Raw genomic sequence first — 20755 nt, 5'->3', positions numbered from 1 at the left:
GAATAAAAAACAGCCATAATGTGGTGGTGGTAAAAAATATATATATATATTAATAATAATATGTAAATATAAATTCATTCCAACAATAAAGACAAGCAATCTGAAAGAAGTTTCTAATAAACATTTTGGCTATTAATGTGCAAAAAGTAATACATGTCATCAATATTGTGGGCAAACATGGCCTATGTCATCCATATTTAATTAGTTGAAAGTTGTGTAAAAAGTAGCAAATACTAGCAACCGCTTATTCAACCTTTAATGTGGGCCATTATTTTTAATTGAAGTCCTCTGACACGAAATAATAGGCTGTCCTATATCATTCAAATATGACTGTAAGCAGATAATATCTGATGTGCTTATTCAGGGTACAACACAAAACTAAACTTTATGATTTAAACGTAACATCTACAACGTGTAGGCTATCGGCTTCACCCATGTCCCTGACATGCTATAGTCCTATATTACTCATTTTATCGCTCAAATAAGGGGACATATACCTGTCATGTGATAGCAGACATTGTGACAGATCACAACAAATCAAGTTCCAAATTGTGTGTGAAAACAGTGTACTCCAAATTAACCGGAATTCACAGACCCCCGGAAATCGTGTCATATCTTGTACACAATCTAATCAAAGCAAAGCTGTCGCTGGGGGTGAATGAAAACAAACCGGCTCCTTGACAAGTGTTTCCGTAAACGTTACTGTTTCTCTAAGACAGTGTGTTGTATTGGGTGGAATGCCACTCAAAACACAAAATCAGTCATCCATGTGGTTTTGGGAAAGGTGACACCCTCTTTTCAAATAGCCACACCTCACCCTTAGTTCTACTGCACTCCCCTCGACTCCATCATCCAATGGCCGCGGCGCACCATCGCCATTGCGCGCCTCGGAGAGCGTCTGTTGGATAAAACCTTGCACAGTATTAGTAGCAGGTCGTGAACAGCTACACCACCTCTGCCTGATGAGAGAGTATCATACCAGACGCTTTATCAAATATTGACTTGGATCTCCCCGGCCGAGGTTACATTTTCTCCGCTGTGGTCTAGCATTGGATAATAATAAGGATATCTGCCCGGACCTTTTTTCTGCAAGGCGAAGGTAATTATTTGCATCAATGAGGTGTTTTTGATCGTAAAAAACGGCTAGTCATGGGTACATCACTGTGTTAGCAAATGTGAATGGTTGTTAACATCTTTAACAAATGGTTGTAAACGTGTAAAAACTTAACAATGAGTAATGTATTGGCTGATCGTTTAGTTAGAGTATCGAGTCCCGTTACATTCACTAAGTAGTGTGAGAGAGTAGTCCCTATAGAGATCCTATTATTCCTAATTGGTAGTCCCAACAAAGATCCAAAGCCTAGCCTACGATAAGCAGTGAAACGTGTTTTTTGTTTTGTCTTATTATATAAGCCTATATATTTCTTTAAATAAGAGCGGCGACGGGGACTTAAGACTCAAATTGAAACTGCAACGCGGGCGCTAATATATTTTAATGTTATGCCACACTATGGCATAACCTTACTTAACAGTATTCATAAGAACCCCATATTAACTATTACAATGTCCTCTTGCAGCAAAGAGTGCACTCAGGAACACATTCATTCCAAGCGAGGCCCCACATGGACTAAAAACATCTAATTAACTGGGAGAGAGAGAGAGAGCGTGGACCCTCTTGCATTTGTCAAGGACACCCAACGACAAAGACCTCAGAGATATGTCCAACACCACCGGACGAGGTAAAACACAAGATCTGAGACTCCCTTCCCTCGTATTGCTATAGTATTTTGGCCGCTAAAGAGAAGATAATCACATGCATTTAGTAGCTATCACTCAAATATAGGCTAAATAAACAGATACTTTGTTAAAATGTTCCTTAGAAAAAGCTGAACTCATTCATCAATATGAAATATTTAATTGTCAAAGCAAGCAAAAAATGCAGTACAGGCATGACAAAAATATTTCAGAGACCTTGACAGAAATCAGCCGTTAATAGTTAATGCTCAGGCGTTGACAACGGAATAAATTCATAATCCCTGTAATTATTTTCTATCCAAGTTTCGTTAAGAATATCTAACATTATTCACCGGGATTTCTAATGGCATGAAAACGAAAAGATTTTAAAGTAATTGAGTGATTATGCTGATAATAAACTGTATTTCAGCAGCAACGATATTTTTGCATACGGGTGCTTTGAATAATGAAACACTTGAATAGTGTTTGTTGTTTCATTCTCTAATACTTTGACATTATTCATACTGAATAAGGACGTTATTAACAGAAACAGGCTATGTTTTGTTGTAATATCTGTATACCCACGAATTCTGAATACATTAGCATAGTTGAGTAGTCCATAGCTGGTTATACAGTTTATAAAGTTTATACAGCAATGTTTTTCTTATCAGAGCAGAGATCGTTAGTCAATAAAAACCGAATGATCAATAATTGAATAACTTCATGTGCACCTGTCTTTATACACTGTTATTCAATTTATTTTCCTTAATTTCAGGGTGATCTTTGTAAAAGTTATGACAGAATGTCAATTAATGAATGTAACATTTAAAAAATCGAACTATCAATGATCAGGCCAACAATTCTGAAAGTTGAGCCTGGTGTTATAAATCCAGCGTGTATTTACTAAACAAAAATAACAGATTTTCCTTCTCTCGTGGAGGGTTTGTCAAGTTAATTGGACGTTAGTTTAGCTGACAGATATAGATTTGGGCCAATCCGTGGTCATTGTCACTTCAATTGTGCCAATGATGGAACGGTGGGGAGCTGAATGGTATGGCTTGTTTACGTTTCACCGGGTCTACCCCGCGGCAAATTATGACACCCTCCTGTCGCCTCAAATGCGCCATCTTCTTTCATGTTCTCATAGCACCCGCTGTCAGGGGTTACAATAACTGTTCAGAAGTTACAGTGCAGCATTGCACCTCAGAGGTTTTGAGGTTATTGGGTGCCGTTTGGCTCAGTTGGTAGAGGATTGCGCTTGCAACGCCAGGGTTGTGGGTTCAGTAAGGGAAAAGTACGAACATGTATGCACTCACAAAAAGTCACTCTGGATAAGAGCGTCTGCTAAATTACCAACATTGAAATGTTATGGGTCTATTAAAATTACGTGACAATATTGTTTAAAATTGTTAGGAGTAGCCTATAGGATAGTCAACCGATGTTGTCAAACATAGGCAATCGATCTCTAGTGGTTAATTAAAACTGCTTATTTTGAATTTAGACTAAATAATGGGTTGTGCTAATCGTGGTCAGTGGCCACACGTTCATTCTATAACCTAATGGCAAGTTAGTGGAATAAAACAAAATATATAAAGAGTAGACTATCATATAGGGACTAAAGTGCAGTGTAACAGAAATACTGCATTATTGAAGTTCATGTGGAACTAAAATGGAAAGTGAGAGGAAAGTGAGAGGTTCTGCAATAGTTTGTGTGGGCTATATTATATTTAATATAAGGGTATAAGTTACACACACACACACACACACACACACACACACACACACACACACACACACACACACACACACACACACACACACACACACACACACACACACACACACAAATAGGTGAACAAAACCAGTTTTTTCAGGTATGGTAGATATTTCCTCTGGCAATTTGACGGCTCCTTATGCTACATTGTAGATTGTGTTCTCAATCCAAATGTGTACATACTCATCCAAAAGGCTAGGCCTTTAGACCTAGTTCCCGCATCATTTGAAGTCTAGAATCAATAAAATAATATCTTTTACAGTGGATTATAAATTCGAATCCATTTTGAGGAGGAAAACCATGCAAGGGGATTCATTATTTTAAGGGAAACAACCTAAAGAATGAATGGCATCATTACAAATTACGCGAAATGGAGACAATATAGGCTATTAATTGTGCAATTAGGATAAATCGTCTTTATGAGGGATTTTTGTGTGTGTGCGTGTGTGTGTGCGTGTGGTATGTATGTGTTTGCGTGACAGAAGAGCGAGAGAGTGCACGCGCGTGTGTATATGCGTGTGTGTTTATTCCCTTGGGGTTGCTCAGCTTTAATATCCTGCAGGTTGGTGAAGCTTGGCGGGGAGATTTTTACACACTCCGCTAGCACGGTTAATGGTGCTCCTGCTCCCCACCCAGCCTCGTCCGGCCTCCGTTTGATGTGGAAATAAAAGCTGGGAAAGGGCTGAGAAGAGAGCAAGGCGAGGAAGAAAGCTGCTGAATGGGTTAAATTAAAAGCAATGGGATTCTTACAAAGTCACTGATGCAGTCTATAGAAAGACAGAGAAGCTGCTGACAACTTTCAAAATGACATGGCAAACCATTTCCCCAGCGTCATTTCCAAGTCCTCTTAAAGGAGAGGTCGATTTTTGATTTTGTAAATTAAAATGGTCAACTATAACTAGAACATGCATTACCTAGTGTAGTCTAGGCCTATGGTAGGCTATTCATTTAAGCATCGACACAAGGGAATACATTTGATTATGCATGCGCATTATCTCGAGCATATTGGTGAACCATAATAATTGTATAGGCCTATATGGGAAATGTTCATAGGAATCACTATTACATGAATCCCTATAGTTCAAATACAGACGATGGACACGTTCTGCCATAGACTACATCACTCTCAATGTAATATCTTTTGTTTATAATAACCGCATTATACCAACTGACTACTGACAGCCCATCGAAGTGTTTAGACGAGAAGAAATGTAGTGAGTATGCTTGCACGCAAATAGGCTATCAATAACTTGATTTACACCACACAATTGCTATTTGACCTAATATAGCTATTGGAAATGGTCAACATGCTCACGATGTAGGTTACATTTTTCTAATGTAAAAAACGAATTATTGCCATTTATTTTGCGTAATTGTAAATGTGAGAAACATGCCTGTCAGAGAGGTGGTTTCACATTGAACTTGGTGCTATAACCTATAGAAACCCATTATCCTCGCAGATATACTTTTTTTTTTTTTTTTTACGAATAATTGACCAAATCGTGGAAAAATAAACTCCAAAACATAAGATGATGATAAATAATTGACTTTGTCATTTAGGCTATAGAATTGTAGCTTAGACAGTATCACTTCAGGGCATTTTGAAATCGAAATGATGGCAATATCGTATCATTGTGCATGTGAGCTGTTTTTCCATGCCGCTTGCCAGAATGGGCCTAAATTATGCATGGCCTATGGGCCCTAAACTCCTTACATAAAAAATGTAAAACGCGTCAAATTCTCCGCTTTATAACGTTTAATGTGAAATTCATTTATATCAAAGTTAGGATAAACTTACTTCCTCTGCGAGAAATGACTACCTTCTCTCGCTGCCTTGTGTGTCCCATAGGAAACCCAAACCCGGAGAGAGGAATCTAGAGGTCAGAACCAGGATTGAGAACATCTAGAATGTGGAAGACTTACACAGAGCTGTCTAGACCAGAGGCTGTCAAATTTCTAGCTAGATCCGACTTAATTGGTCAGTTACCCTCTTTTACCACTCTTTTAAAACAACACTGAATTATGCATGATAAATTGACAAAATATATTCTGACATGTGCATCATTCACATCTCTGTCATCATTTTTATATAGCCCTTTTAAGATCTGTACCCGGGTTAGTTTGATAGCTAGGGGCTCTATTCAATCTGTATCGCTGAAGCGTTACAGATTGCGCTTTAGAAATGTAAAGGTAATTTCCCGATTGAGCCAACATAGCCTGTACAGCGTTTACCGTGAATACAGTCTCCGCTAATGCGGGAACTTTTCATTTACATTTCAACCACTCTGTAATGCTGAACTTCAGCAATATAGATTGTGTAGAGCCCTATGCTACTGTAACTTATAGGTTAGTGAATATTTTTTTTGTCCAACATTCATATCAATTACCTGTAAACTTGGACACACTAAACATGCCTGTCTCCTCAACATAAAAAAACAGAATATGAAATAACTTTATTTCAAACAATACAGTGAAACAAATTCCAGGAAATATATGCTCATTGTTATGTTCATGACCTGCACAATTTTGTGTGCTGAATTGTCCCACCAGGTTCAATAACATCTTCTCTTGGAAACCCAAAGGACCCACCTTTTATCCTGTTTTTTTATTGCATTCTGAAAATGATATTGCCAGCAGATGCCTAAATAATAAGTGATTTATTTGATAAATTAATCTATTTAGTTCTACATGTCTGTAGTATGTCATTGTCGTATCAAGGTAAGAACATTAAGTGCCAAGTAAGCCCTGTCACAGACCAAACAAATAGCTTGAAGTAGAACCAGCCCAGACCCAATATCAGTGTGCCCTCCCTGTATGTGTATCCTCTGTGTGAGGTAGTGCTGTGTGTGGGTGGTAGTGTGGGTGGCAGTGAGCTCAGGTTCCATGACATTTATAAGTGTTTCATCCCCCCCCTCCCCCAGGTCATGGGGGTCTTAACCAACTAGGTGGAATGTTTGTGAACGGCCGTCCGCTTCCGGAGGTGATCCGGCAACGCATCGTAGACATGGCCCACCAGGGCGTGCGTCCCTGTGACATCTCCCGCCAGCTCCGTGTCAGCCACGGCTGTGTCAGCAAGATCCTGGGACGGTGAGCACCTCATAGCACCTTTACACCTTTACACAACAGGGTGATACTGTTAGCAGCCCTCTATTGTGTTCTCAAGACACCTAAACCATGAACCACGGTCTCCCATTGTGAAAAGTGTCTGGGTTCACTACACAGTACATCATTGGTCATGTAAACACCTATTTTTGTTCAGTCCAAATGATGACCACCCACATTCACTATATTGTTCTCTGACTGAACAAACCTCTCTCTCCTTTTCCAGCTACTATGAGACTGGCAGCATCAAGCCAGGAGTGATTGGGGGCTCCAAGCCCAAGGTGGCCACTCCTAAAGTGGTTGATAAAATAGCAGATTACAAGCGTCAGAACCCCACAATGTTTGCCTGGGAGATCAGAGACAGGCTCCTGGCAGAGGGGGTGTGTGATAGCGACACCGTGCCCAGTGTTAGCTCCATCAACAGGTACTGACTAACGTCTACATTATGCTATGTGTAAACCAATAAATATCACTAAGTGGGCCTTTAAAATAAGAACTGTGATCTCTTAAGTAGTGTTAAACAAGTGTATAGAAATTGAATCAGCAGAACAATCGCAGATGTAAGTATGTGGTGCAATAGATTTTACACTGTTGTCCAATAAACACATTTCACTGCACCTATCTGGTATGTGACAATAAAACGTTTATTTAATATTATTTATAATCTCTGCTCTTTATTCCAGAATAATCAGAACCAAGGTGCAGCTGCCTTTCAACCTGCCTCTGGATGGGAAAGGCCTAAGCCCAGGACACACACTAAGTGAGTCTCTACACACACACACACACACACACACACACACACACACACACACACACACACACACACACACACACACACACACACACACACACACACACACACACACACACACACACACACACACACACACACACACACACACACACACACACACACAGACAGACACAGACAGACACCCTAGTCATTAACAAAGCACTATCACCCCCCCACTCCAAGCACCAACACACGCCTTCACTAAGGCCTAGCATTATGATCTGATCATGTAGTATTTAGCCTAAAGAAACTCCATGCTTAATGGTTCGTAAGATTAAGCGCTAATGGTCAACGATAATATTGCAGTAATAATAGTCCGTTTTCCCTTTCTTTCTGTCAGTCCCCAGTTCAGCTGTCACTCCCCCAGAGTCGCCCCAGTCCGACTCCCTGGGCTCCACCTACTCCATCAGTGGCCTGCTGGGAATACCACAGCCCAGCCAAGAGGGCAAGAGGAGCCATGATGACAGTAAATACCCACAAATTCTTGTGCAATCCCAAATCCTGATGTTCTATACTCCTCTCACATTTTATAATATTTTTTTATGCAATTCAGTAAGATTCACTCTGACAATTTATTCTACCATAATTTATGTACAAACTCAAATAGATTCAATAACTTCTCAATATAACCCCACTCTCTCTCTCCTCTCTCTCTCTCTCTCTCTCTCTCTCTCACACACCTCTCTCTCTCTCTCTCTCTCTCTCTCTCTCTCTCTCTCTCTCTCTCTCTCCCTCTCTCTCTCTCTCTCTCTCTCTCTCACACACACTCTCTCTCTCTCTCTCTCTCTCTCTCTCTCTCTCTTTCTCTCACCTCTCTCAGGTGACCAGGAGAGCTGTAGACACAGTGTGGACTCTCAGGGCAGCGCAGGCGTTCCTAGGAAGCAGCTGAGACCAGAGCACTTCCCCCCGCAGCACCTGGACTGTGGCTTTGACCGCCACCACTATCCACCAGACTTCAGCTCTGCAGCAGCCAGCAAGACCGAGCAGGTACGGTGACCTACATGTCACATTGGCACTGAGAGGTGGAGTCTGCTTAATGCCACTGGCATGGGAAACATATGTTTACATTGCCAAAGCAAATGAAATAGATAATAAACAAAAGTGAAATAAACAATAACAAATGAACAGTAAACATTACACATACAAAAGTTCCAAAAGAATAAACACATATCAATTGTCATATTATGTATATATACAGTGTTGTAATGATGTGCAAATAGTTAAAGTACAAAAGGGAAAATAAATTAACATAAGTATAGGTTGTATTCTCAATGGTGTTTGTTCTTCACTGGTTGCACTCTTCTTGTGGCAACAGGTCACAAATCTTTCTGCTGTGATGGCACACTGTGGTATTTCACCCAGTAGATATGGGAGTTTATCAAAAAATGGTGTAATCTGAGGGAAATACGTGTCTCTAATATGGTCATATATTTGACAGAAGGTTAGGAAGTGCAGCTCAGTTTCCACCTCATTTTGTGGGCAGCGTGCACATTGCCTGTCTGCTCTTGAGAGCCAGGTCTGCCTTCGGCAGCCTTTCTCGATAGCAAGGCTATGCTCACTGAGTCTGTACATAGTCAAAGATTTCCTTATTTATTTGAATTCTCCCCTCTATTTTTCACACACAACACAACGCTCACGTACAAATGGTTAATCCGCTTTTATTCTCCACAGACTGTGTACCCTCTCTCGCTCATCAATGGCAGTCTAGAAGACGGGAAGACCAGCCTCTCAACATCGAGTGCTGCTATTGGTCGGAATCTGGCAGCGCACCAGGGTTACACTGTGGTGACAGGTAAGACTCTAACGATGGATGGTGCCCTCTCACCCCGCACAAAGATCAGCGCTCAAAGATGAAGCAGAAGGAAAACTGGACACGCTGGCACATGGAAACATTAGCATATCTCAACACCCAATTCACAAAGGCAGTTATTTTAAATATCATAATGCATTCATAATCTGTGAATGTAATAGCAGCCTGTTTAGGCGTGTATACTCCGGACTGTAGCAACTGCGGTTGTCATCAATCTGATAATAGATCTTGTTTCCAACCGAGCTATCATAGCAGTTGATGTTTATCTCTGCAGTGCAGCCACATGTTAGCTTGCCGTGCCTGCTGATGCGTTGTACAATTAATTTGGCCTATTATCACGAGCTGCCCAAAGCACCCTTTCAAGTTTAATTTAAAACAGACGTACAATATGTGCTGTATGTCTAATGCAGTACCCATTCACTCGTCATTTGTTTCAAGCATTAATTTCAGCTTCCTGGCTATTTCTGCTGTGTATTTGTTAATCCATTCATTCATATTAGTTAATTCCATTTTATTTCATTTTCTCACCCATCCACCCACTGGCCATGCCACCTCAGACCCCCTACAGCCCCTCACACTTTGTCTGAAACAGGAAATGTCCCCGGAGGTGACCAGCACAAGCCCCTCCCTAAATGCGGTGGCCAACTCTGCCTTCCTAGAGCTGCAGTCATTGCAGGCCCCTGTCACTGTCAGTAGCAGCTGCAGCAGCTCCAACCATTTCCCTCATGCGTTCAACTCATTCTCCCATCATGCACCAGTGTACGGCCATTTCAGCAGCCAGTCTCTCATAGCAGGTAATGAAGCATTCGTCTCACCCATTGCCACGCCCTGTAGGGGGTCCATAAAGACAGTATAGACTACACTCGCTTATCATGTCACCTGCCACAACACACCAAACCCTGTGTGCAGTACTGTACTGGAACGTCAATTGCTGTAGATGATGGTGAGCACCACTGACAGTGCCAGAATTGATTTGTTTTTCATGTGTATATCCAGCTGCTGCACTACTACAGTATGTGTACATCCTCATGCTGACAGTGTGTGGTCTGTCCTCCTCTGTTTCAGGGCGGGATATGGTGAGCTCCACTCTCCCTGGCTACCCTCCTCACATCCCCTCCAGTGGCCAGACAGGCTACTCATCCTCGGCCATCACTGGCATGGTAGCAGGTAAGACTCCCATCCCTTGACACACACAGGCTATGAGACAGGCAATGGCATCCTAAAATGGGATTTCTGAGAAAGAGATGAATGATGTCTCTACTTTCAGTTCAGCTTATATAAATGCAGTTCATAGTTTTATTTTTAGCCAAACCTGATCCTATCTGGGTTTTCCCTTGGGGAACGCTGAAACTGCATACGCTATTAGGACAAAGCACCACTGAGAAGGATTTAGACAAAAAAAAGGCAGTGAGCAAAACCAACGCTAAAAAAGCAAGGATGGGCGTGAGACAGGGAGAGCGAAATGCTGGGAGGGAGGATTGGAGATTAACAGGAAGGCATGCTGGTTAATGAGTAGCCTGCTCGGCTGGTGAACTGCATGGCGGTGCAGCCAGGGCCCAGGGGGTACAAGAGAACAGGCTGGGGGTTCCGCCCTGCTGCCCGCACCCCCACGCCGCCCCTCTGACCACACATCACCATGGGAACCAGGGGCCCCACCAGAGGGGGGGAGAGGGTGGGGGGCCACAGGGTGGCAGAGTGGGCCTGGGTGTGAGAGAGAGAGAGCAGAGGAGGAGGGTCTTTGTGGTGTGTGTGTGTGTGTGTGTGTGTGTGTGTGTGTGTGTGTGTGTGTGTGTGTGTGTGTGTGTGTGTGTGTGTGTGTGTGTGTGTGTGTGTGTGTGTGTGTGTGCGCGCGTGCGCCTTTTTATTTGAAGTCTGCCCTTGAAGCGCGAAATGAGAGGGTCTGATTTATTATTTTTCTGGTGGGCTTGCTGTGAGGAAGCGTTCATACACAATTACTCACAGAAAGGGGGGGGGTCTGGGGGGGAGCAGGGGTATTCAATCCAGCCAACATAATTACCAATTAGATATTGGAATGTTAAAAAAAAGAAGAGGAAAAAATAGAGGAGACAGAGAATGGCTGAAAGGCTGAAGCAGGAAGTGAGGGATAGAGAGGAGAGGAGGGCATTTTGGACGGACGGAGAGGGGAGGGGTAAACGCTAAAGAGAGGAAGCGGAGACTAGCCACACGCACCAATGAGTCGAGGGATTTTACCCCCAGCCATCCACCTGGCCCATAGATTAATGGTTTACAAGATGCCCTAACCATTGGTGAATTATGAGCTAAGTCTTAGCAGATGCTGGCAAGAGGACAAACACCCTCAACTGAAGGCAAAAAAAACAAACACTTTGAGGAATTCTGTGTCTCTATAAGACATTTTATGCCTGATATTGTCTGTGATGTATTTCTTTCTATACACGTACATCTGGGAATTTCTTACTGAATGATGTTTGTTACTATGTCTCTTAGTGTACATCTGATGTACGCGCTGTTTTGTTCCATGTCCTTGCAGGTGCAGACTACTCTGGTCAGACCTACACTCACTCCCCCTACACCTCCTACAGCGAAGCTTGGAGATTCACCAACTCCAGCATTCTCGGTGAGTCAGTCAGTCCGGCACAGTGGTGTTCAATGGACACACCCTTCATAAGTATTAGAAGCATGTACTGTAATCTGTGTTGTGTCAGTACTGGAACGATGAAAGATTCCACACAGGACCATACTGTTTATAAAGCTGATGTGTTATGATTGAAGTGAACGTGACAAAAGTGACTGAATTGTTATAGATAAAAGTCCCAGCTTCCAATTATTATTATTATTTTTTAATGCAAACCATTCCTGTCAGGTCAAGTTTATACTTTGAACCTTATTAAATAGCTTTGAACCTAAAATACAATGAATTTGAACCTAGAGTATCAATGGGAAAACCTCAAATACAAATCCTCACGCCAACCAGGAAATAAAGTACAGTCAAACTTTTGGTTTCAGTCAGGTCACATGTATCAGGATCTCCCCTAGTCCCCATGGAAACTAGTTACCCAGTTACCAGGGGGTCTGCGCTATACCACTGCCGTCGCTTGGTGTGTACGGTAACTCTCTCTGAGCTTACCAGCCTATGAGAACTTGTGTTCTGTTGTGACTTTCTGGTCACAAGTCTGTGTGTCACCTTGAACCAGCTGATTCCACCAATTATTAACGACACCGGGGAACATAGACAGTATTAATGCTTGTGTGTTCTGAATGCTTAATTCTATGCATAATGCAAAATATTCAGTGATATTTCTTCCATCAAGTAGACCCATACTTTAACAGAGAGAAGGTGCAAAACAGGCAGCTTTATTCATGGGACAAACTATCCAAGCAAGGCAGATTTCCATCTGAACCATCTGCTATTGTCATGTGGTTGATGGGATTAAGAAAGCCTGCTCTGCGTTGCATTGTCCCTCCTAACACCATCAAAGCCAAGCTAAAAATCAAACCACAATGGTAAACTCCTTTATCTCTGTCGCCCCCTGCAGGTTCGCCCTATTACTATAGCTCGGCCTCCCGCACCGCTCCACCATCCACTGCAGCCTATGACCATCTCTAGCTCCCATGGACCAACCCTCATCAAGAGGACTGATAATGGGGACCAACAGGCAAATGCAGCAAGGGATAGGAAGCTATGAGGAGAATTGGACTGTCTCCCAATGATGGACAGGGGAGTAAAGACATCCGAGGGACATTGAAGACTTTTAGTGGCAACACTGGACCAGCTATCCTTGACCCTGAACTCATATGGACAATACCTTCTCATGGCTAACTAATTCATTATTTATTTGTTTTTAATGACAGCCTCATCCAGGGTGACTTGACACGTTTACACATGACATTCTAAACACTGTAATACATTTGGGCAACTGATGTCTATGACATTGTCAGTGGCAAAGGCCCTGAATCCTGCATTGTGTGTACGTCGCTCCAAAGCTGTTTCACCAAAGACTTTATTTGTAGCACATTTTGCAACACTCTGACATGCGACTTTGACTCCATGACATCATAGGATGTTTTGGTGGCACAGTACAGTAAACAGCTTTTTTTGTGAAGCTACTCCTGTATTTGCATCAAGTTTACAATAGTTTTATACAATAATACACACGTCCCTTTCGCATTCCAGTGTCGGTTTTTTTCAGGATCCTCTGTGTTGAATTCAAAATTCAGCCTCTTTGAGCTCACCACCCAACCAAACCTTCCAGATCTTAAATGTAGTGCAGTGCCAATTGTCTGAATGAGGCATACAGTCACACGGGGTATCATTCTCATAGCAAAATGTCCTCATGTCCTTGTCAACAAAAAACAAAAAATGTTTCATGAATTGAACTGTCTGGGTTACTCTTGTTTGGCAATATGTATATATTGTAAATGGCAAACTGCTCTTGAGAAAGAAATGCAATTTTATCAGAAGGATGATTTGGGGGTGAATATTGTGGGGATTAATGACTGAGTATCTGAAAAACAAAACAACTCTTTCATTTTTTTTTCTTTATAATAATTCGATTTTGTTGTCATGCTGATGTTTAGTACGAGAACTGTGACTAAACTGTTTTTTCTTTTCTTATACTGTTATTAATGTTATTGAAGATGTAAATATGGAATTTCTAAATAATTATTTTAATTAAATAAAGCATGACAAAGTGATTGTGCATTGCATTCTTTTCCCCACGTGTTTGCACACCTAATGAGTCACGAGAACATGTACATTAGAATAGAGTCCTATTTAATATCCTTAGAATCAACTGACAAAAAAAACAAGAAACCCGTTTCTATTCAAGTCTTTACAGTGTAAGTGTTGTGGCATGTCGTATGTAGTGCATGAACAAACATAGGCCTACACAAAGCTCCCCACTTACTTCCATCACAATAAGGAAGGGACATCACAATGAGAGGATCATTGTTTCGTCACAGTGTTGTTACATGCTGCACAAAGCTCCTATTGTTCTAACAATCACAAAATGCCGTTTAGAACTTCGCTACAATCTTGTAAGATTGTAGCCCTGTATACCAACTCCTCATGCTGAAGCATTTCTAATCGATTAGTAAATCGTTCATACATCATCTATTAATCCTTACACCATTCATAATATGTATAATAAATGTCCGTATAAACCATTTACTAATCATTAGTTAAGTATTTTTGCGTCGTCTGAAGTGTGGGCCATTTATACTTTATGAATGTTTTGAGTGACCAGTGTTATTTCTCCAAAAAAGATGGGTAGACATTCCAACAGACAAGCAGACAATTCAGAGGATGTTTAAATATAAAAAATCTTATTCCAAAACAGTCACATTATTGTAATAGTGTGATGTGTAACTTTAGACACGTTATGCTGAGTAAAATAACGTTTCGTCTGAAAATGCTATCATCAGCGTTTCTTGGCAGGGACTTTTCTACCAAAACCAAGTTGCAGATTGCAGTCACTCCGTTATCCATAGAATGCTTATGAGTTATGGAAATAAATATCTGAATACATCATATCGTTGAACTATCCCATTACGGTTAAAGAGCTAACACATTTATTAAGGCCCAGTAAAAGTGCTGCCAAACAATGCCATGTGTGAAAATTAGTCTGTGGTTAAAAGACTGAAGCACTGGAAGCACTTAAAGGTTATAACATTTCTACATGCACATCATGAGTGTAAAATTTCTACCTCAATCACATATCAGTAGTAATGAAAGAATAAAAACTAGAGAAAAACTGGCCGGTCTGGCCAGCTTTTGTGTGTAGGCTACATCTCTCTGTTTTATGATTATATTGTGTTCATGAGGTTGACAACATTAGCAAAAATAATCACATAATCACATTACAACACCTCCTCACATCACTGAGACAGTTGTTTTACAATAGTTTTTTGTGAATAAAATGTTTCATATATTTCCTTAAAGGCCTAGTGCAGACAAAAACTAGATTGTCCTGTGTGTTATATATACTGTATTTCCACACTATGAGGTTCAAATAATACTGTGAAATTGTGAAAATGATGTTGTTTGAAATGACTGCCTGAAATTTCAGCCTGTTTTGGTGGGATGCCTGGTGATTAGTTAAAAGACCAACAAGAATGACAGTTCCAAACCTCTCTGCCAATAACAGCTAGTTTTTTCAGTTTTCCCCTCCCCACTCAGACCACTCCCAGACAGTCCTAGCAAAATTCTTGTTTGAGAAATTGACCTTTGCCAAGAGCTATTTTTGTTTATTTTTGATCATTTTAAATGTTAATTGAAAACAATCACAGTAATACAGTTAATTGTTACCCACAAATGATGCAGTGGACCTTTAAACATCCTGTGTTGTGTGCTTATTATGTTACCATTGATATGTTCTAGGCTATTTTACGAGCTTAAGGAAAATCAGATACTGCTGGAATGTCTACCAATGGCATTTCCCTCTTTTTGTCAGAAATTACACTCGTCACTCAAACATTTATCAAGCATTTATAAAGTATAAATAGCACACACTTTAGACACGGCCATGCAAAAATACTTAACTAACGATTAGTAAATGTTTTATAAGGACCTATATTAAATGCCTTATGACCGGAGTAATGATTAATAGATGATGAATAAACCTTTTACTAATCCATTATAAATGGTTTATTACGTGGAGTGATTATAAAGTGCTACTAGGGATTTTAGTCGCAGTGCAACTCTTTAGCCTATAGTCAAAAAAGGTGTTCTGCTAATTTCCATTTATCAACACAATATCTCACCAGATCTCACTGCCTCACACCACTTTACTGTGTCCTATTAGTGATGTCAATTATTCACAAAGACAATAGGCCTAGTTTCCTCCCGTGGATCTAAAATGTAGGATTCCCATTGTGCACAATACATACGTAGTGAATTAAATCCTTATAACAGAATACATAACTATTCCTATTAGTTGCTGTTGTTATTATTATTGTTATTATTATTATTATTGGGGTCTATATGGTTCCACTGCAAAACTCAAATGTTGCATATTTTCTGCAACTCAGCAATTTACCAGAAACGTAAGAGGACAAAATCAATGATCCTGATCAAACGCGCATCTGTTTAATTTCTTTTTTTATTTTCTGCTTCATGTAGTTTTATTTGCAATTATTTCTCCCCTCTTTGCGGCCTCATAATTATACCGCGGTAACGAGGCCACGGTTCGGCGGTGCCACGGCCCACCTGGACCCACCATCGCAGCACAAGCCGCGGGACTTGATGGATGGCCTGCCTCGCCGCCGTGCATAAGTCTGATTCGATACCAGATCACACCCCATGATGTTGGAAAGAAGACCTACTGTATGTGTAGGCTATTGTCTCTGGAAAAGCAGCCAAGCCAAGGCAATTCCTTTTGTCTTCAAAGGGGACTCAATCCTGTTCTGTCTCACATTTTATTTGTTTTATTTGAAGGTGTAATTTAGGACCGCAGTGCTTGTGAACTGGGGATGAATTCGTTGCTGTCTTTATTTTCCCCTAGTCTTAGAGTTTATATTCAACTTCATCAGTGAGTTTCTGCGCTAAGGTAATAACCCTTGATTGTGAGCTGACAAATCTAATAGGCCTACTGCCACATATCCTTTGCATATAGTTGCATATTCAGACAATTCGTAACCTAAAATTAGTGCATTGTGGTATTCTACTTCAAGATAAAGACTCATACATTATATCAATAGAATTAAGAGACTACATTTTGTTTTGTTTTTACCATAGGCTAATTCAAACTCTTTTTAATGAAATACTCTTTTTAACTACATCCATTTTTTTTATTCGTGTGTTGTTTTTCTTCTGAATGTAGGCTATAAACCTTTATTGGTCCCTCAAAAACGGAACACATCATGGCCTTAATTTACCACTAAAAGAACCACTAAAACAATGCAAAAATCGAATCAAATTAAGGCTAAACTCCCGTTTGAAAAATGGTTTTAAGCAAACAATATCAATGATAACTGGCAAGCAATACAATGTAATCAGGGCAGTACTCAGCAACTGACGAAGATGATTCATGACATCTCTTTATTTACTGTATGCTCTGTCTTCCTCCCTCTCCCTCCCTCATCCTCTCACTTTCTCTCTCTCTCTCTCTCTTCTCTTCACACCTCTCTTTCCTATCCAAGTTGCGACCCTCATGCTCACTCTACTCTCTGCCCTGTGTACTTAAGACAATACTCCCTTCTCCGTTGTTGTTGAAGTGGGATGTCCCACTCCCATCAAACGAATGGAACACATTGTTTTCAGTTCCCTGTGCAGGCACGCAGAAACACACATCACATCCACATACTGAAACACAGAGGAGCTTTAAAGTATATGTCCCCTCTGTTTTTTAATGGCTGCAAAATGAGGCAATCCCCCCAAAGCATCAAATTCAAATTCCAAAGCCTCCACAAACCCAGCCAGCTGACGGACTGCCAGGGAAATAATGACAGCAACTGTTAAACATTAACAATCTTGCAGCCAAAGAGTCGAAAACAACATAATACTGCCACAAACAACTACAACACAAATACTTCATCTCTCTCTCTCTTTTTCACACACACACACACACACACACACACACACACACACACACACACACACACACACACACACACACACACACACACACACACACACACACACACACACACACACATTCCCAGCCCAGGCCTGGCTCTGGGCGACAGTGGGCCTATTAGTGTTAAGGTTTTGGGCCACAGTGCTTCTAGTAATGAGCCCGGCAGCACAATACAGGCACCCGGCCGGAACAGCTGAGGGGGGACAAAGCCAGCAGGATGGGGAGAGCGCTGGGGGCTTGGGGTAACTACATTTAACACAGAGAGGGACAGAGCGGTGTGTGTGTGTACACATGCATCCATGTGTGTGTCTCTGTGTGTGTGTGTGCGTGTGTGTGTGTGTGTGTGTGGTGCATGTGTGTGCCATAGCCATTACTGGGACAAACTAAGAGACAGATAGAGGCCCCTGGAGTAGCTGCTGCCAAAAAGGCAGTGCAGAGAGGAGTGTGTGGCAATCAGTGGAATGACGGGTCAGAGTTGTCCCGCGCCAGTCAACTGGAAACTTCACCACTTATCTCTGGGCCTGAAACATTGGGCGAACCAACTCAGACTCGCAAATAAGCATGGTGCACAGGACAACATTGGTCTGCCTAAATGAAACACAGGCTGCTGTTGTTTTAAACTGTGAATTGCGGGGCTACAAGGTTGCGCTGAGGGTCTCGTCTGCCGGATGTTTTCTCTGAGGACAGGCTTTGAGGGTTGGTGAAAAGCACTTAATCCAGACTGTTTGATTGAACTCGTCACCTTCATTTATTGATTTGGATGGAGCAGCGGTCATTAACGTGAGCCCTGTCGTTCTGTTACAAAAAGGTTTCGCTTTCAAACTATTTCAAATGAGCTCATTGTCCTGGAATGACATGTCCCTACCAATTCTGAACGGTCTCTGATGTCATCATTAAATACATTTCCTTAGTCAGAATAAACCTGAGAAAAGCTTTAGTGATCACTAATCTACAGATTTTAATATGAGTACTACTTCTTTCAATTATACCCTTGAAAACAGTCCCTCTTCCTCAAACATTTATAATGAATACCATCAGTAACTTCAAGGATCTCATCTGTCCATCAAACCATAGAAGGACTTAAAACAATGGAAGTGGCCAAACAGAAAAGAAGTGGCCAAACAGACGGTCTCTGTGAGCCTGTGGTAGATCGGAGGTGAAAGACAGGTGCCCTCTGTTTGACTGGCCTATTAGCACACAGCCCTGAGGGCAGGAAGCACTATTGACTGGAGACATCAAGAGGAACGCACCTTTCAAAGCACACACCTTCCGGACTCACATACACACACTCCTATATACAACCACCTGGATCAAATCTGCCAGGTATCAGGTACTGCCCCGAGGGAGAGGCCTGAACTCTGGACATGGGGACAGAGTCAACCAAGACCAACACTGCTCTCTCCATCAGATGCTTCAAAACATACTCCCCTCACACTCAACATTTCATTTGCTACGCAGCACTGCGCAGATCTATCATGAATAGCACCAAGATGAAACCCCTCACTAGTACTGATTAAAACTCGGTCAAGCTCAGATTGAAAAGGACACACCGTCAACATACAGTGTTTTCAGTGTTTGTCCTGCCTGCCCAGATTAGGAGCTCTAACCGCAGTGTACTGTACATCGCCTCTAAACCCTATTCTACGTGTCATTATGTTTGTCTGCAGCGCCCGGGTCTGAGAAGCACTGAATCCCTGCCTAGGGAGTGTTGTCCCAGGCAGGAGTGTGTGGAAGTGGAGAGTGTAATGTTAGGTCATGCATTGAAATGCCCTTAAGCCAGGCACTTTACCTTAACTGTTCCAGTGAGAGACTCCACGGGTACAAGGGCTTCCATTCTAAAGGGGACGAAGGAAAGAGTAGAACGTGGAAGTGTTATTCATGTTAGGCCTGGGTCTGCTTAGCAAATCAAATGAATATGTCTGCTTTCTGAGTCTAAAATGGGGGAAAGAAAAAAAGGATGAGTCTAATGCTATTTCTGGACATCACTAGCCTCCATGCCCTCACATCTGGTACCTGAGAAAAGGGGCTAAATCAAATAGGAAGAGGACAATAAGAAATGTGATGATGACATGATAAATAATAAAAGCAAAAAAAAAACAGAGACAATAAAACTGCTAAACAACAAGGTTAGAGAAACAGCGTAAGTATGAAATGGAGCACGTTGTGGTGTTTGGTGTTGATTGTCACACTGGAGACTCTCTAACTCAAGTGGACACAGAGGGAGCTGACAGTGGATAACTGAAGGGGGATGAGGGTCCAAATGGAAAAGAGACTCCTGAAAAGATCACAGAGAGAAAAAGAGTAGAATTCAAGAGCCGGGCCACAGAGGAAGCCACGCCACGACGCCAGCAGTCAAGAGTGGAGCGACTGAAAGGCCAAGGATATAAAAGAGGATGGGGAGAGGTAGAGGGAGTAAAAAGCTACATCGAATACAGAGGGGAGAGAGAGACAAATAAAGGGTTAGTGCGAATAAAAGATAAAAAAGTAACAAGTAGAACGTGTGAGGCGTCAGCACCAGATGGGCAATGTGTGTCGGGAGGGACATTGAAGGCAGAGGCAGGAGAGACAGACGGAGAAAATGAAACACAGGGACAAATACTGTGTGTGTGTCTGTGTGTGTGTGTGTGTCTATATTAGGGCTTTTGGAATGTTGGATAGCGTTCAACACAGGATGAGTGTTTGTGTGCTTCACAGGGAGAGACCTTATGTGTGGAGGGGCTTATTTTGAGTCCACTGCCCAGTGCAAGCGTTGGACAAGCCCCTAATGATCACAACTCTGGCCTTGCCTTTTTAATTACCCAACCAGCCCTGACAGAGCGCCACAAAGCTCTTCAATCCACAGAATGGGGAGTAGAGGAGGGGAACAAAAACAGGACCTTTCCATCTGAAGTATGGCCCTAACCTCTGCTAATGCAAGGCTGAGTCCTGCCTGCCTCACTGCCATGGCCACTCTTTGTGTGGAGTGGAGGAGCAAGATGGCACTCCAA

At 41.8% G+C, this 20755-nt stretch overlaps 1 protein-coding gene across 3 annotated transcripts; it reads left to right on the top strand.

Annotated features, from left to right (window-relative positions):
* The first annotated feature begins 945 nt into the window (after positions 1-945).
* Positions 946-13877, top strand: LOC112230979 (paired box protein Pax-8-like). 3 transcript variants are annotated; one of them, XM_042311663.1, is made up of 13 exons: positions 946-1099; positions 1578-1739; positions 5358-5486; positions 6430-6595; positions 6837-7034; positions 7294-7370; positions 7744-7869; positions 8224-8390; positions 9075-9195; positions 9771-10007; positions 10279-10380; positions 11723-11809; positions 12729-13877. In XM_042311663.1, the coding sequence occupies exons 3-13, from the start codon at positions 5417-5419 to the stop codon at positions 12797-12799; spliced, it is 1422 nt and encodes a 473-aa protein (XP_042167597.1). In that variant the 5' UTR covers positions 946-1099; positions 1578-1739; positions 5358-5416; the 3' UTR covers positions 12800-13877. The 3 variants fall into 3 exon arrangements, with proteins under 3 accessions (XP_042167597.1, XP_024253205.2, XP_042167599.1); XM_024397437.2 differs by lacking the exon at positions 1578-1739; XM_042311665.1 differs by lacking the exon at positions 9771-10007.
* The last annotated feature ends 6878 nt before the right edge of the window (positions 13878-20755 follow it).

This window comes from Oncorhynchus tshawytscha, linkage group LG33 (assembly GCF_018296145.1).
Source record: "Oncorhynchus tshawytscha isolate Ot180627B linkage group LG33, Otsh_v2.0, whole genome shotgun sequence".
Taxonomy (NCBI): Eukaryota; Metazoa; Chordata; class Actinopteri; order Salmoniformes; family Salmonidae; genus Oncorhynchus; species Oncorhynchus tshawytscha.
The sequence above is the reverse complement of the archived record's forward strand: the minus strand, read 5'-3'. Positions and strand labels throughout refer to the sequence as shown.